General features: G+C 43.0%; 1 protein-coding gene across 5 annotated transcripts in view; it reads left to right on the top strand.

The window, feature by feature from the left end:
* SMOC1 (SPARC related modular calcium binding 1) overlaps window positions 1-16,311 on the top strand; it is a 153,105-nt gene that overhangs the window by 70,260 nt on the left and 66,534 nt on the right. For all 5 annotated transcript variants that reach the window (XM_057318452.1, XM_026519636.4, XM_026519635.4 and 2 more), the window contains exon 3: window positions 334-446. In XM_057318452.1, the coding sequence (XP_057174435.1) occupies window positions 334-446 (113 nt within the window). The remainder of the gene's footprint in view (window positions 1-333; window positions 447-16,311) is intronic.

Below are 16,311 nucleotides of genomic sequence, written 5' to 3'. Positions count from 1 at the left end.
TGCAAGTTTTTTCAGTAAACCCAGTGAAACAGAATACAGGTGGGACTTCCCCCCCCCCGGGGGAGGGGCTAAGGGTCCTTGGGAGTTGTTACAATAAGCAGAATCTGGTATAAATGCGCCTCCCTAACTTTTCTAAGAAAAGCCATAAGAGTAAGGTGAGGCTGAGCAGCGCTGACCAGCCAGGACTTTGTGTTGTTGGAAAAGCCAGCTGGCGGTGTGGGGGCTCACCCACCAGCAGAGAGGTTTTGTCTCAGTACTGGGCAGCCATTTTCTCTCATGGCTCCAGAGTGGATTCAAGCGAAGTGTGAAACGGCCCCTCCTCTCTTCTTATAGACGCTGGCCAGAGCAAGTGTCGCCTGGAGCGGGCTCAGGCCCTAGAGCAAGCCAAGAAGCCCCAGGAGGCGGTGTTTGTCCCGGAGTGCAGCGAGGATGGCTCCTTTACCCAGGTGAGGCCTTGGCCAAGTCTCTCAGGCCCATTTCCTGGACTGAGGCCGAGGGGAGGTGCTTGAGAGTGGGAGGGCCCCTCAGAGCCATTGCTTTCTGGGAAACTGCTGAGGGTTCTTTGACACCCCTCTGTGCTACCTTCTGGTGCCTACATTCCCCCTCCTGGGCCCTCCATGCCATCCCTTGCCAGCTGGCAGTGGGTCCTGAAAAGGGGCATGGAAGTCTGAGCCAGGAAACTGGCATTGCTTGGTCCCCGTCCTCCCCGCTGGCTGTCTCCATTATTCTCTTCTGTCAAATGCAGGCTGATTATTTTTCTTGTCCCTGCCAGTTTCCATGGGCAACCCTGGTAATCCCTTCAGTGTTTATTTCTACCCCTTCTGCACTCCCCTTCTTCCTACCCCTAGTCCTTGAACGAAGCAGTGCTCCCTTTGAATACACATTGTAACGTGATTCTTGGAGCGTGCGTGTGTGTGTATACACGCACACACATGTATGTGCATGCATGCACTCAGGTTTAACAACTGCTTTTCAGGGGGTCCCACCTCTCATCCTGCATGGTCTTCTGGTTAGTGCTTGTGTAAAAGTAATGTTGGCTGTGTTGATGTTGGCACCACTACTTCTAAAACATAGGCAGCACGGGACGATAGGGCACTCCTTCATAAAGCTTTTTGGCTGGATGGGGGATGTGGTCTGGGCGGGGGTAGGAGGCAGCTGGATGAAGGTGTTGTCCGGGTGGACGTAGGGAGGGTCACTGGACAAGGGTGAATCAGCCACAGGGTTGGGGGTGGTCCTGGTGCCTGCTTCTCCCTTTGGAGAATACAGCAGCATTTGGAGGAGTCCTACTACCTTAGGGCTGGAAGCGAGGCTTCAGAGGTTGAAAAGCTTCCCTGTCATTCGGAATCAAGGGAGCAGAGGGTACAGGCTGGCCTTTGGTTTCTTTTTGGGGCTGGGCCTGGGGATTGCTGATTTCAGACGGACCACTCGTTGGGGTGGAAATGCGGAGGGGTGGTGGGGAAGGGTTTGGGCGTCATATTTTTTAAAGTTCCCAGCTGATTCAAATGTTCAGCCAGGATTGAGTGCTTCTGGGTTAAAGTGACCTTGGCTGCCGACAATGCAAGAGGCACTTTTATTCATTTTCTCTCACTAAAGCCTCGCCACAAGCCTGTGAGGTAGGTGTTGTTATCCCCACTTACAGGGACAGGGTGGGGCAGGGCTGGGATTCAAACTCAGACCCCCTCCAGCTCCCAAGCCCTCCGTCGTCCGTGTTCTGCTGTGCCCCACACCGGCAGCTTCCAAGGAGGCTCTGAGGCGTGGACTGCAAGAAGACGGCCTCCTGCCCCAGCTCTTGTTAGGATCCTGAAGCTACCCTGCCCCGGGGGTGGGGGGAGGGGGGTGAGTCCCAGCCCCCGACCTCAGGCGAGTCATTGAGCTTCTCTGGGCCTCCGTGTCCTCACGTGAAAAGTGGAGATTATGATCGCCATCATTATCATACCTAATCATAGTCATTACATTATATATATTATCATATGTTACTACTGTTATAACGGTTATTAATGAGTATTACTGTAGCTTACCTCATGGGGCTGTGGTGAGGATTTAAATACGTTCACGCATGTACAACACTTGAACACATGGGTGCTATTTAAATATCCTGCATTTCTTCAGCATTATCCCCATAGCTTCTCTGGTGCTACACTCATGTCTTCCCAAGATGTTATGGGTGATGTCGCTTAAGGAAAGTAAAACCTTTTGTTGAACCTCCCCCTCCTTAATTTTTCATTTATTATGTATTCTGGTGAAAAGAAGGCAGGTGATGTTTGTATATGTATTCAAAACTGCAAATTCACGCTGAGAACGCACATGTAGGGGAGAAAATCAGACCTCCCTCCACTTAGTTTGGGGCAGAGAATGGGCGTAGCGGTCGTAGGGAGGAGGCGAGGTTCATGGTCATGATTTTTCCCTTTCTCTACGATTGCGTCGTCCCGGGTGTGTTGCTTGTGAGAAGGTTGACTCCTGCCCTCCTGGTTCGGAAGTGTTTGCCGCCTCGTGACACGCAGCGGCTGGCCAGCTTTGGTTTTGGTGACGCCGGTCCGGACCAGGTGGTGTTTGCCGGGAAAGGAGCTTCCAGATTAATCCGGGCAGAATTGCTACATGAGGGGGCCCCTGAAGTTCAGCAAAGGTTGGATAGACAGTCAAGGACCCCTTCATTTGTTTGACACGCCAAGCACCGTCCTGTGTCTGCAGGCCCGAGGCTGGCTCACCGTGACGGGGGCAGCCAGGCGGCCGACAGCCCGCTCGTCCCCATTACGGTGATTGAAATGGAGGTGCTTTTTGCCTTGATCAAAGATGCTACAATTACTTCGTGAAAGGAGGCTGCGTCTTTGAGTGTGCTTCAGTAATAGGGACAGGCTGCCCGAAGGCTGTGGGACAGAATGCTTTCTCCCTCCCCCAGCCTCCACTGTCCCTTAGCTGGACTTTTTTGTTTTGTTTCGTAAGACCAACATCCAGAGACCAGCTGTGTTACTTTAATATATTCTTTAGAATATTGATAGGCACGCATCCTGATATTATTACCATATTTTAGCCCTGTGAATTATTACACAGTAATGTCCTCTTGAAGTTTATGGAGGGAGCAAGGGGACCCTAATAGGACTGGATTTGTTTGGGATGGGACACAGCTTGGGACCACATGAGTGGGCTGGTTTTAATGCGGTTCATGTGGGATGCGGTGGTCTCTGTTCTCTTCTTTGTTTGCCCTGTCCCCTTCCCCCCCAGCCCCCACCCCACCCCACACAGCAGGGTGGTGCGCATTAGGTCACACGCACTTCGTGACTTTGAAAAACCTTGATATCTCGTCTATACCCCAAATGCTGGGAGTGGGTCCCAGACATTGTGTTATTTTAAGCTCCCCAGGTGATGATGGTGTTTGGTCAAAGTTTTGAAAGACCCGCTGTTGTAAGGACTTCATCACTCTTGTTCTTGATTACATCCTTGCAATGGGGAGTTCAGGCTCTCCCGGGACCTGCTGAGTCAGGTTGGGAGTTAAGTGCTTTGTCCTTCCCAAGGGCCTTATCTGTTTTCTCTTCTGGGTGTCAGGAACATTCCTGACATCTGTTCTGCCAAGTCCTCTGCCAAGCAGTTGTCTGGTGCCCAAACCGATTCACTGAAAGCCCAGCTGTGGTGGAGGAGTATTGGACTAACACCACCAGGAAATGTTGGCTGGAGCTCATCAAGCTGGCGCATCACTGAGTAGTAACGATGGCTACTCTGCTGAGTGCTACTTGGTGCGAGGCGCTGAGTTTTACACCACTAATCTTCACTGGAACCCTCCGACATAGTTACTAATACCCTTATTTATAAAGGAAAACTAAGTTTCAGAGAGGTTGAATCACTGGTTCAAGGTCACTACACTAGAAAGGGTTTGTACCCAGGCCTACCTAATTTCAAGGCCTGGGCTTTTGACTTCTCTAGCCTATAAAAGTGGCCTTGATGTGTGTGTAATATATATTCACCACCATTGTTATTCCAGAAGTTCCCACCGTGATGCTGGTGGCCAATCCATACACGAAAAAAATTTTTTTAAAAGAAAGAAAGGGAAAAAAAAAATCCTTTTGATTACAGAAATCTTGAAATATACAAAAAGAAATAATAGTGTAATGAACTCCCTGTACCTGTTACCCAGCTTCAACAGTTTCTAACGTGTGGTCAATTCTGTTTCATTTCTGCCTTGTTTTCATCTCCCACCTCGAACTGGACTGTTTCAAAGCAAATCCCAGACATAGTATTGTTTTCATCTCCAACATTTGAAGTTCTGCTCTGTTCTGGGCTGTGTGCTAGTTGCCAGGGAGGGTTCAAGAAATGTCATGACTTGTGCCTTCAAGGAGCTTTCGTGCTGGAAAGCTGTGAAAACCAACGATAAAGTAGCTAGTATACAGGGTTATATTTCCAGCAGTTATATTTCAAATGCCCATTTACAAGTCAGTAATTTGGACTTCAAAGTACGTTTTATTGTTCTAAAAATAAATACCAATTAAAAGTTTCTGAACAGGGGCACCTGGGTGGCTCAGTCAGTTAAATGTCTGACTCTTGATTTCAGCTCAGGTCATGATCTCAGGGTTGTGAGATCGAGCCCCACCGCAGGCTCTGCACTCAGTGGGGAGTCTGCGTGGGATTCTCTCCCTCCTCTCTGCCCCTCCTCCCTACTCTCTCTCACTCTAAAATAAATAAATCTTTTTAAAAAAGTTTCTGAACATAAAACCCAAACCAAAACTAAAAGACAAATGACATTAATAGCCCTAATGACAAGGGGCTAATATATGAAGAATTCTTACACATCAGAAAGAAGATCCTAGTAGAAAAGCAGGCAAGAGATACCAACCAGCAGATCACACAGTAGTAACACATAGCAGATAAGCGAATATGAATCATGTCATTTTCCTTAGTAATTAAAGAAATACAAACTAAAAAAAATGTCATTTCGCTTAACAAATTGTTAAAAATTGGAGAAAAGATAGTAATATTCAAGCCTGAATATTACTAACTATTGAGAATTACTAAAGGGAAAACTCTACCCCCCGACCCCGCCACATTACAGTTTGGAAAGTAAATTGGCATTGACATTTTGTGTGATAATTTTGCAACATGGGTCAAAAGTCCTTAGATGTGTCCATATCTTGTGGCTACCCTTCCACTTCTAGGAGTTTATTCTAAAGAAACATTAAGAATATGTGCAAATACTTAGCCATATGGATTTCCATCTAAATTCTCCTACTAGTAGCAAAAATTTGGAAACAATCTAAATATCCAGTAATGGAGAATCACTTAAACAAATTAGACATAATTTATACTCAATTCATAGCTGCTGCACTCTGCAGCTAGTAAAACAGTGTGTTACAGAGGCTCGTTTTATGTGGTGGGTGTAGGTAGGTATGTTAGGCACTTGATTCATTAAATAATTGAAAAGAGAACTATTTTCATTTTGTTCTAAATAGAAAAGTTATATATGCTTTGTAAAAAAAAACAGAATTCTGATAATGCAGAAGTAGTAAGGTAGAAAGGTAGAGCAATGACCTTATCTCCTTGGAAAAGCAACATTTGGGGCTCCTGGTGTCTCAGTTAAACATCTGCCTTTGGCTCAGGTTGTGATCCCAGGGTCCTGGGATGGAGCCCTGCTTGGGGCTCCCTGCTCTGCAGGGATCCTGCTGCTTCTCCCTCTCCCTCTGCCTGCTGCTCCCCCTGCTTGTGCTCATGCTCTCTCTCTCTGTGTCAAATAAATAAATAAAATCTTGGAAAAAAAAAAAAGAGTAACAGTTGAGTCTCTAACCCTCCAGTTTTTCTCTTTAATGCATACTTACCATTATTTAGGACAAAAATGGTATAGTATCATATATATTTTAATAACAATTTCTTTTTTAAAAAATTAATAACTAATACAATTTTATTTTAAAGATTTTATTTATTTCTCAGAGAGAGAGTGAGAGAGCGCACAAGCAGGGGGAGCTGCAGGTGGAGGGAGAAGCAGGTTCCTTGCTGAGCAGGGAGCCCCGTGTAGGACTTGGTTCCAGGACCCCGGGATCATGACCTGAGCCAAAGGCAGACACTTAACCAACTGAGCCACCCAGGCATCCCTCTTTTAATAACGTTTTCCTAAACTAATTACATTGTGGACTTATTTCTATGTTACTTATAAATCTACCTAATTTAAAAATTAGTTTCGGGTGTACAACACAGTGGTTTAACTTTTGTATACATGGTGAAATGATCACCTTAATAAGTCTAGTTACCATCTGTCACCATACAAATTTAATACAGTAATACCGATTACTTTCTGTATGCTCACATTAGATCCTCATGACTTATTTATTTTACAACTGGAAATTTGTACTTCTGGTTCCCTTGATCTTTTTCACACCCACCAACCCCTTTCACCTCTGGCACCTACCAGTCTGTTCTCTGTATCTGGGCTGTGTTTGTTTGTTTGTTTTGTTTTTCAGATTCTACATACAAGTGAAATCATGCAGTATTTGTCTGTGTCTGACTTATTTCACTTAAAATAACTCTCAAGATCCATCTGTGTTGTTACAAATGGCAAGATTTTATTCTTTTTAGCGTTGAGTAATATTCCATTGCATACACACACACACACACACACACACACACACACGCAGGCCACATCTTTATCCGTTCATCTGTTGTTGGACCCTTAGATTGTTTCCATATCTTGGTTATTGTAAATAATGCTGCAGTGGACATAGGGGTGCTTACATCTTTGTGGATTAGTGTTTTCATTTTCTTTAGATAATACCCAGAAGTGGAATTATTGGATCATGTGGTAGTTCTATTTTTAATTTTTTGAGGAGCCTCCATATTGTTTCTGTAGTCATGTACCAATATATGTAACCACCAGCAGAGCACAGGGTTCCCTTTTCTTCACATCCTTGCTAACACTTGTTATTTCTTATCCTTTTGATACTAGCCATTCCGACAGGTGGAAGGTGATACCTCATTGTGGTTTTGATTTGCATTTCCCTGACAATTAGTGATATTGAACATCTTTTCATGTACCTGTTGGCCATCTGTATGTCTTTTTTTTTTTTTTAAGGTTTTATTTATTTCTTTGACAGGGAGAGAGACAGACAGAGAGGGAACCCAAGCAGGGGGAGTGAGAGAGGGAAAAGCAGGCTTCCTGCCGAACAGGGAGCCCAATGAAGGACTCCATCCCAGGACCCTGGGATCATGACCTGAGCTAAAGGCAGACGCTTGTGACTGAGCCACCCAGGCGCCCCCATCTGTATGTCTTCTTTGGAAGAATGTCTATTCAGATCCTCTGCCCGTTTTTAAACTGGCTTGTTTGGTTTTTGTTATTAAGTTGTTGTTCTTTGTGTATTTGGATATTAACCCCTTATTGAATATATAGGTTGCCTTTTCATTTGGTTGATGGTTTCCTTCTCTGTGCAGAAGCTTTTGGGTTGATGTAGTCCCATTTGTTTTGTTTATTTTTGCTTTTGTTCCCCTTGCCTTTGGAGTCAGATTGAAAAAAACATTGATAAGATTGATATCAAGGAGCTTATTGCCTGTGTTTTCTTCTAGGGGTTTTACGGTTTCCGGTCTTACATTCAAGTGTTTAATCCATTTTGAGTTTAGGGGCACAGGAGCGGCTCAGTTGGTTAAGCTTCCAACTCTTGATTTTGGCTCAAGTCATGATCTCAGGGTCCTGAGATTGAGCCCCACGTTGGGGCTCTGCACTGGGTGTGGAGCCTGCTTGAGATTCTCTCTCTCCCTCTTCCTCTGCCCCTCCTCCTCTCTCTACCTCTCTAAAATAAATTAAAAAATAAAAATAATCCATGTTGAGTTTATTTTTGGGTATGGTGTAAAATAGTGGTCCAGTTTTGTTCTTTTGCATGTGGCTGTCCAGTTTTCCCAACACCATTTATTGAAGAGACTGTCCTTTCCCCATTGTATATTCTTCCCTCCTTTGCCATATATTAATTGACCATATAGATGTGGGTTTATTTCTGGGCTCCTGATTCTGGTCCAGTGGTTTGTGTGTCTGTTTGAATACCAATACAGTACTGTTTTGATTACTATAGCTTTGTAGTATAGTTTGAAATCTGGGAGCGTGGTAACTCTACCTTTGTTCTTTCTCAAGATTGCTTTGGCTATTGAGGGGCTTTGTGGTTCCACACAAATTTTAGAATTATTTGTTCTAATTCTATGAAAAACACTATTGGAATTTTGATGGGAATTGCATTGAGTAGATTGTTTGGGGTAGTGTGGACATTTTAACAATATTAATTCTTCTAATCCGTGAACACAAAAATATCTTTGCATTATTTGTGTCTTTCTCAATTTCTTTCTTAATGTCTTAAAGTTTTCTACGTATAGGTCTTTTACCTCCTTGGTTAAGTTTACTTGTAAATATTTATTCTTTTTGATGCAATTATAAATAGGATTGTTTTCTTGATTTCTCTGATGTTTTGTTATTAGTTATTAGTTATTTTGTTATTAGAAACACAACAGATTTTTTATATTAATCTTGTATCCTGCAACTTTATAGAACGCATTCATTAGTCCTAATGACTTTTTTGGTGGAATCTTTAGGGTTCTCTCTATATAGGATCATGTCATCTGCAAATAGTGAATGTTTTACTTTTTCTTTTCCTATTTCAGTAAACTTTATTTTTTTTCCTTGCCTAATTGCTGTGGCTAGGATTTCCAATACTACGTTGAATAAAAGTGGGGAGGGTGGGGCTCCTTGTCTTGTTCCTGATCTTAGAGGAAAAGTTTTCAGCTTTTTGTCATTGACAATAATATTAGCATTGGGTTTGTCATATATGGCCTTTATTATGTGGAGGTACATTCACTCTATATCCACTTTGTTGAGAAGTTTTAATCATAAATGGATGTCAAATTTTGTCAAATACTTTTTTGCATCTGTTGAGATGATCATATAATTTTTATCTTTCATTTTGTTAATGTGATGTATCCCTTTGATTGACTTGTCAATATTGAACTATCCTTGCATCCCTGGAGTAAAGCCGACTTGATCATGGTGTATGATCTTTTAATGTATTGTTGAGTTTGGTTTGCTGATATTTTGTTGAGGAGTTTTGTATCTATGTACCTCAGGGATTTTGGCCTTTAATTTTCTTTTGTTTTGCTGTCCTTGTCTGGTTTTGGTGTCAGGGTGTTGCTGGCTGCTTCTTCTTCTTCTTCTTCTTAAAGATTTTTATTTATTTATTTGAGAGAGAACAAATGGGGAGGAGGGGCAGAGAGAGAGGGAGAAGCAGACTCTGCACTGAACAGGGGGCCTAACATGGGACTCAATCCCAGGACCCTGGTATTGTGACCTGAGCCAAAGGCAGATGTTTAACAACTGAGCCACCCAGTTGCCCGTGATGCTGGCTTCTTAAAACGAGTTTGGGAGTGTTCCCTCCTCTTCAACTTTTTGGAAGAGTTTAAGAAGGATAGGTATTCAATCTTCTTTGAATGTTTGATAGACTTCACCAGTGAAGCCATCTGGCCCTGGACTTTTGCTTCTTGGGAACATTTAGCTTCAGTATCCTTACCAGTGATCATTCTATTCAGATTTTCTATTTCTTCTTGATTCAGCTTTGGAAGATTGTGTGTTTTTTGGAATTTATCCCTTTCTACTTGTTTGCCCAACTTGTTGGTATGTAATTGTTCATAGTAGTCTCTTACGGTCCTTTGTATTTATATGGTATCTGTTGTAACTTCTATTTCATTTTTTATTTTATTTACTTGAGTTCTTTCTTTTTTATTTTCTTGGTGAGTCTAGCTGAAGGCTTGTCAATTTTATTGATCTTTTCAAAGAACCAGCTCTTAGTTTCATTGATCTTTTCTATTGCCTTTTTATTCTCTATTTTATTTATTTCTGCTCTGATCTTCCTCCTTCTACTACCCTTGGGATTCATTTGTTCTTCTTTTTCTAGTTCCTTTAGATGTAAAGTTAGATTGTTTGTTTGAGACTTTTCTTATTTCTTGAGGTAGGCCTGTATTGCTATGAACTTTCCTCTTAGAACCATTATAGCTACATCCATAGCTTTTGTTATGTCATTTTTCTGTTTTAATTTGCCTCTAGGTATTTTTTTATTTCTTCTTTGACTTTTTTTCTGGTAGTTGTTCAGTAGCATGTTGTTTCATTTCCAAGTGTTTGTGGTTTTTCCAGTTTTCTTCTTGTAAGTGATTCTTAGTTTCATACCATTGTGGTCAGAAAAGATGCTTGAAATGATTTTAATTTTCTTCCGTTTATTGAAATTTGTTTTGTGGCCTAACATGTGATCTATCATGGGGAGTGTTCCATGTGCACTTGAGAAGAATGTGTATTCTGCTGCTTTTGGATAGACTGTTCTGTGTATATCTCTTAAGTCCATATGGTCTAATGTGTCATTTAAGGCTGCTGTTTCCTTATTAATTTTCTGTCTGGATGATCTATCCATTGATGTAAGTAGGGTGCTAAAGTCCCCTGCTATTATTGTATTGTTGTTGATTTCCCCCTTTATGTCTGTTAATATTTGCTTTATATATTTTGGTGCTCCTATGTTGGGTACATATATATTTATAAATGTTTTATCTTTTTGCTGGATTAAGCTCTTTATCATTACATAATTCCTTTCTTTGACTTTTACTACAGTCTTTGTTTTAAAGTCTATTTTGTTGGATATAAGTATAGCTACACCAGCTTTCTCTTGGTTTCCATTTGCACAGAATATATTTTTCCATTCCTTCACTTTAAGTCTGTGTGTGTCCTTACTTCTGAAGAGAGTCTCTTCTGTGTAGGCCACATATAGATGGATCTTGTTGTGTGTGTGTGTGTGTGTGTGTGTGTGTGTGTGTGTGTGTTAATCCATTCAGCCATCTATGTCTTGGATCGGAGAATTGAATTCTTTGACATTTAAAGTACTTATCGATAGGTGTGTAATTGTTGCCATTTTGTTAATTGTTTTCTGGCTATTTTTGTAGTTTCTCTGTGCTCCTTTTTCTCTCTTCCCTTGTGGTATGATGTCTTTAGTGTTTAGATTCCTTTCTCGTTTTCCTTTATGTATTACTATAAGTTTTGTTTTGTGGTTACCACAAGGTTTGCATAGAACGTACTGTATATATAACAGCCCATTTTAGGTTGATAGCAACTTGAATTTGAATACATTCCAAAACTCTACATTTTTACTGTCCCCCCCCCCAAGGTTTTTATGTGTTTGACATTACACCTTACCTCTCTTTATTTTATATACCTTATAACTAATGTAGTTTTAGTTAATTCTACTACTTTTGTCTTTTAACCTTCACACTGGCTTTTAAGTGATTTAACCACTACCTTTACTATATATTTACCTTTTCCAGTGAGATTTTTACTTTTGCATTTTTTTTGTTAATTAGTGCCATTTCTTTTTAGTTTAGAAGCAATCCCTTTAACATTTATTATAAGGCTGGTTTAGTGGTGATGGATTCTTTTAGCTTTGGGTTATCTGGAAAATTTTGTCTCTTCTTCACTTCTGAATGATAACCTTGCCAGGTAGAATATTTGTGGTTGGAAGTTACGGAAAAGTTTGCTCATAGCCTTGTGGGGTTTCCCTTGTATATAACAAGTTGCTTTTCTCTCGATGCTTTTAAGATCCTCTCTTTAACTTATGACATTTTAATTATAATGTGCCTTGGTGTGGATCTCTTTGGCTTCATTTCATTTAGAAATCTCTGGGCTTCCTGTACCTGAATATCTGTTACTCCCCCCAGGTTAGGGAGTTTTTGGCAAATAAGATTTCTGCCCTTTTCTTTTTCTCTCCTCCTTCTGGGACCCCTATAATGTGAATGTTATTCTGCCTGATGTTGTCCTATATAGGTCTTTTAAGTTATCTCTATTTTTACATTTTTTTCTTTTTAATACGTTATTTACTTAGGGAGAGAGAGAGGAGGAGCAGAGGGGCAGGGAGAGAATCTCAAGCAGACTCCCCATTGAGTGTGAAGCCTGATGCATGGCTCAACGCTGGGCTTGATGTGGGGCTTGATCTCACAACCCTGAGACCATGACCTGAGCCAAAATCAAGAGTTGGACACCCAAGCAACTGAGCCACCCAGCTGCCTCTAAAATTCTTCTTTCTTTTTGCTGCTCTGTCTGGGTGAATACCTATGCTTTGTCTTCCAGCTCACTGATCCATTCTTCTGCTTCATCGAGCCTGCTGTTGAACCCCTCTCGTGTATTTTTCAGCTCAGTTTTTGTATTCTTTAGCACTGTGACTCCTGTTTGGTACTTCAAAAATATTTCCTATCTCTTTGCTGAAGTTCTCACTGGGCTCCTCCTTTCTTCTCCCAAATTCAGTGAGCGTCTTTGTGATCGTTTGAATTCTTCACCAGCTTGTTTACTTATCTCTGCATCATTACAGAGGTCTTTTTCTGAGGTTTTGCCTTGTTCTTTCTTTTGGAACATATTTCTGTTTACTCATTTTGGTTGATTCTCTGTGTTTGTTTCAATGCATTAGGCAAAACAGCTACCTCTCCCAGTCTTGAAGCAGTGGCCTTGTGTAGATGATGAAACTTATAGTTCAACTTTGCCCTAGTTCTTGGTTGTCTCCTGAACTTTTGTGATTGTCTAAACAACCTGATTTATCCTTGATATGCCCCTGCTGTTGAGCATATGTCAAGACCTGTCAATGTTACAAGGAAGGAATCTCATTTAGCACCTAGTTTCAAGCTGACTGGAAGCCAGACCCTCAGGCAGCAACTTTTATTTTTTTATTTTATTTTTTTTGGACAGATTTTATTTATTTATTTGACAGAGAGAGAGACAGCCAGCGAGAGAAGGAACACAAGCAGGGGGAGTGGGAGAGGAAGAAACAGGCTCCCAGTGGAGCAGGGAGCCCAATGCGGGGCTCGATCCCAGGACCCTGGGATCACGCCCCGAGCCGCAGGCAGACGCTTAACGACTGAGCCATCCAGGTGCCCCAGGCAGCAGCTTTTAAAGAATATATATATGTATATATAGTCCTGTGGGGCTGCAGCCATAATCCCTGCCAGCCTCCAGGTCAGGAGATCCGGAGGTGTCCCCTAGGTGACAGTTGCAAAACTCGGGGCTCCAGATGAATATATAAACTCCTTTCTGGGAGGTCTTGTCAAGCTATAGCAAGGCCAAGGGTTGTGCAAGAATGGTGTCTCCCTGCTTATGTTCCCTGGGAGTGCCTCAGTAGCCTCTAGCCATGTGGGAGACCTGAAGCCTGTCCCTCAGGCTGTAGTTTTAGGATAAGTCAATAGGCCTTTTTCACAGGAAGACTGGGTATGTGTTCAAGTCTGCTGTCTATGCTGGGCCTGCACAAGGTGTTGGCCTGCCGGGAACTGTCTTAGAATTTATAACTGTCTGTTATAGTCCCTTGGAGCTCAGGAAAGCCAACCCCCTTGGCCACCAGGGCCAGGCAAACAAGGGATATCCCCTGTGTGGTTTGTGTGTGCTGACTTTAGCAGGGCAGCTGGAGAACGCAGGGGGCGGGGCCCTCTCTCTAGCTTCAGAAATGCAAGAGGACAATGCTGCGACTGTGAGCACCTGAGGCCTTCAGCCATGCGGCTGGGGAGTGCCTTGTCTGCCCTGCGCTCGCTGGCCCCAGGTTGGGGGCTGGAGAAAGCCATGACCACTCATAGTCACCAGCCCCAGTCAGGGTGTGGGAGAGTGTGATAACCACTTGTGCTGCTGACCTTAGCAAAGGAGTGAGAGAATGCCATGGCCATTCATGCCTATCTACGCCAGCTAGGGAGCAGGGTGGCCCTGCAGCCGCCTATGCTCTCTGGTCTCAACAGGGCAATGGGACCGTTCTGGGCCTATCCCCTCTCCACCCCTCCTCCCCACCTCCCAGTGGAGCAGGGGAGGGTGCTGTGTCTGAATAGGCCTGCCTGCACTGGGAGGTGGGGAGTACCCAAATAGCATCTGCTGGCGCTTTTGTCTCTAGAGAGAACCCAGCTGTCTCCTGCCCCTCCAGCAGAAACCCCCAGACCAGCAAATGATTGTTCTTTACTGAAATCCAGGTGCTTTTCAAATTGCTTTTGCACTGGATTGTTCACTGGGGTGAATAAGACTGCCTGTGAGACCTTTAAAGGGGGACTCTCCGTTTCTTATAGCATTTTGGGTGCCTTGGATGTCAGCCCCTTGCTTTTCTAAGACAGGTGTTTTGGGGGGCTCGTCTCTCTGGTGTGGATCCCAGGGGCTCTCGGAGAGATGCTGAACTAGCGAGAGACTTCCCAGTTGGGGGTCCCCACACGGCTGGGGTGCATGGGTATGTGAGGTTTTTGGCAAGACCATGTCTCTGCCTCTCCCACCCATTTTGATGTGGTCCTTTTATCCTTTGCTGTGGAGAAGGAGTTCGTCTAGCTTTGAGATCTTTTTCAGAGAGAAATCCGTATGCAGCTGTAGACCCACATGTGGAACGAGAGGAGGGGCGTTCAGGTTTCTCCTACCCCGCCATCTTAGACCCCTCCTCTCTACCTGATTTTTAACGGCTGCATCGTATTCCACTGTGTGACGCGCAATGAAGCCTGGAAATGCGGGGATTCAATTTCCAGAAGTCAAATACTGGGTCAAAAGGACACGCGCTTTTTCAGGCATCTGACGCATACCACCAAATTGCCTTCCACAGTATTGAGCACAACGTGGTTGATCCGTGGTTGTTATCAAATACATTCCCAAGCCATTTTAATTTTTTGTGTAGCTGCATGGTTCTAACAATACTATAGACCATAAAACACCATTTGTAATGTTACTTCTATGTGACAAAATGTATTCTATTTCCCATCTTTGATTTCATGTTCCAGGAACAGCTTTCCTTAATAAAGATTTATCTGGCACTAACACTTTCCTCATTTTTACTTGTTCTAATCACTACTCCCCACATGAATGCACACATACACATGCTTTTTTATTCCCTGAGGTCATTTTTTTTATTTTCTTTTCTTTTTTTTTTCTTTTCTTTTCTTTTCTTTTTTTTTGCCTATAGGGGCCCTGGGGAACTATAAATTTTTTTTTTTTTGACAATGCTTTGTTCTGAATTGGAAGTGCAAAGAAAAAGTTCTGTGGTTTTTTGGCGAAGATGGTGGGCTCCCCTTGTCAGCATTTCTATAGTTCTTACCGTTATATTTCCTAAAACCTAAGGAACTACAACTTACTTCCTGAGTGCCTGGGCCAAGCTAGGAAGCAGGTGTGGATGTTCCCTTTTTAGCTCCTCCTCCTCCCCACCCCCACAGTGCAGAGCTGCCGTTCCTGAAGTCAGCCCTGTGGGCCTGGGATCACCCGGGTTTACCAGCTGGACCTTCTTCTTCCAGGTTCCCAGCAGGTATGGAAGGTACTGATGCTTTGCGGACCCTGGCAGATTGAGCATTGGCGGGCTGGAGTGCTGCGCGTTGTCATAGCGGAAGGGTTCATCCTATCTTTGATGAGTCTAGGAGCTATGTCTTTTTGTCTTCATGTGGAACTGTCTTACCTAGAGCAGCCGTGTGGGTCTCAGCTCACCGCAGAGGCCTCTCTAGGTAAAGTACTAAAACCCTGGCTGCTTCCATAAGCTGGAGTGTTCTGAGCTTCTCTAGCCATAAATGGCTCCTTTGGATGCCCCCAGACAAAGCCAGTTCTGTATGTTTTAGTGGATGGTGGCCTGCGCTAGGCTCCCCAAGCCTTCTGTGGTGTGTACAATGCCAACTTTTTTTTTTAAAGCAGTTACACTGTTAAAAAAAAAAAATCAAGCCCATCCTTTATGTATAAGTGGCATAATGGTAAATAGACCCACTGTTGGTCAAGTTGTTGCTTTTCTTGTTCCTTTTTGGTTAAATACTCAATAAACACATTATTATTGTTATAATTTGAACATCTACCGTGCCCGGGGCATCTTATTCCTTGTTTTACATATGTTTTTCATTGTATTGCTTTTGTTCCAAACAACCAGATATTGCATATGATAACTTATATGAAAATGACCACTATTTAGCACATAATTGCTATTCAGGGGATGTTAGTTTTCTTCCTCTTTGGGTATCAGTTTGCTCAACTGTAAAATGGGAGAACTAGTTGAGCTATTTCAGAGGTCAGCAAACTGTGACTTGTGAGCTGGCCACCTGGTTTTGTTCCTTAAAATAACAGCTTGAGGAGCGCCTGGGTGGCGCAGTCGGTTAAGCTAAGTTAAGTCTGATCTTAGCTCAGGTCTTGAGCACAGGGTCGAAATTTCAAGCCCCGTGTTGGGCTCCATGCTGGGTATGGAGCCTACCTGAAAAAAAAATTAAAGTAACAGCTTTAGTGATACAGTTCACATTCCATGACATTTATCCTTTCAAGTGTACAGTTCAGTGGCTTTTAACATTCACAGAGCTGTGTGCAGCCGTCTTCAC

This window comes from Ursus arctos, unplaced genomic scaffold (genome assembly GCF_023065955.2).
Source record: "Ursus arctos isolate Adak ecotype North America unplaced genomic scaffold, UrsArc2.0 scaffold_25, whole genome shotgun sequence".
NCBI classification, from domain to species: domain Eukaryota; kingdom Metazoa; phylum Chordata; class Mammalia; order Carnivora; family Ursidae; genus Ursus; species Ursus arctos.
The sequence above is the reverse complement of the archived record's forward strand: the minus strand, read 5'-3'. Positions and strand labels throughout refer to the sequence as shown.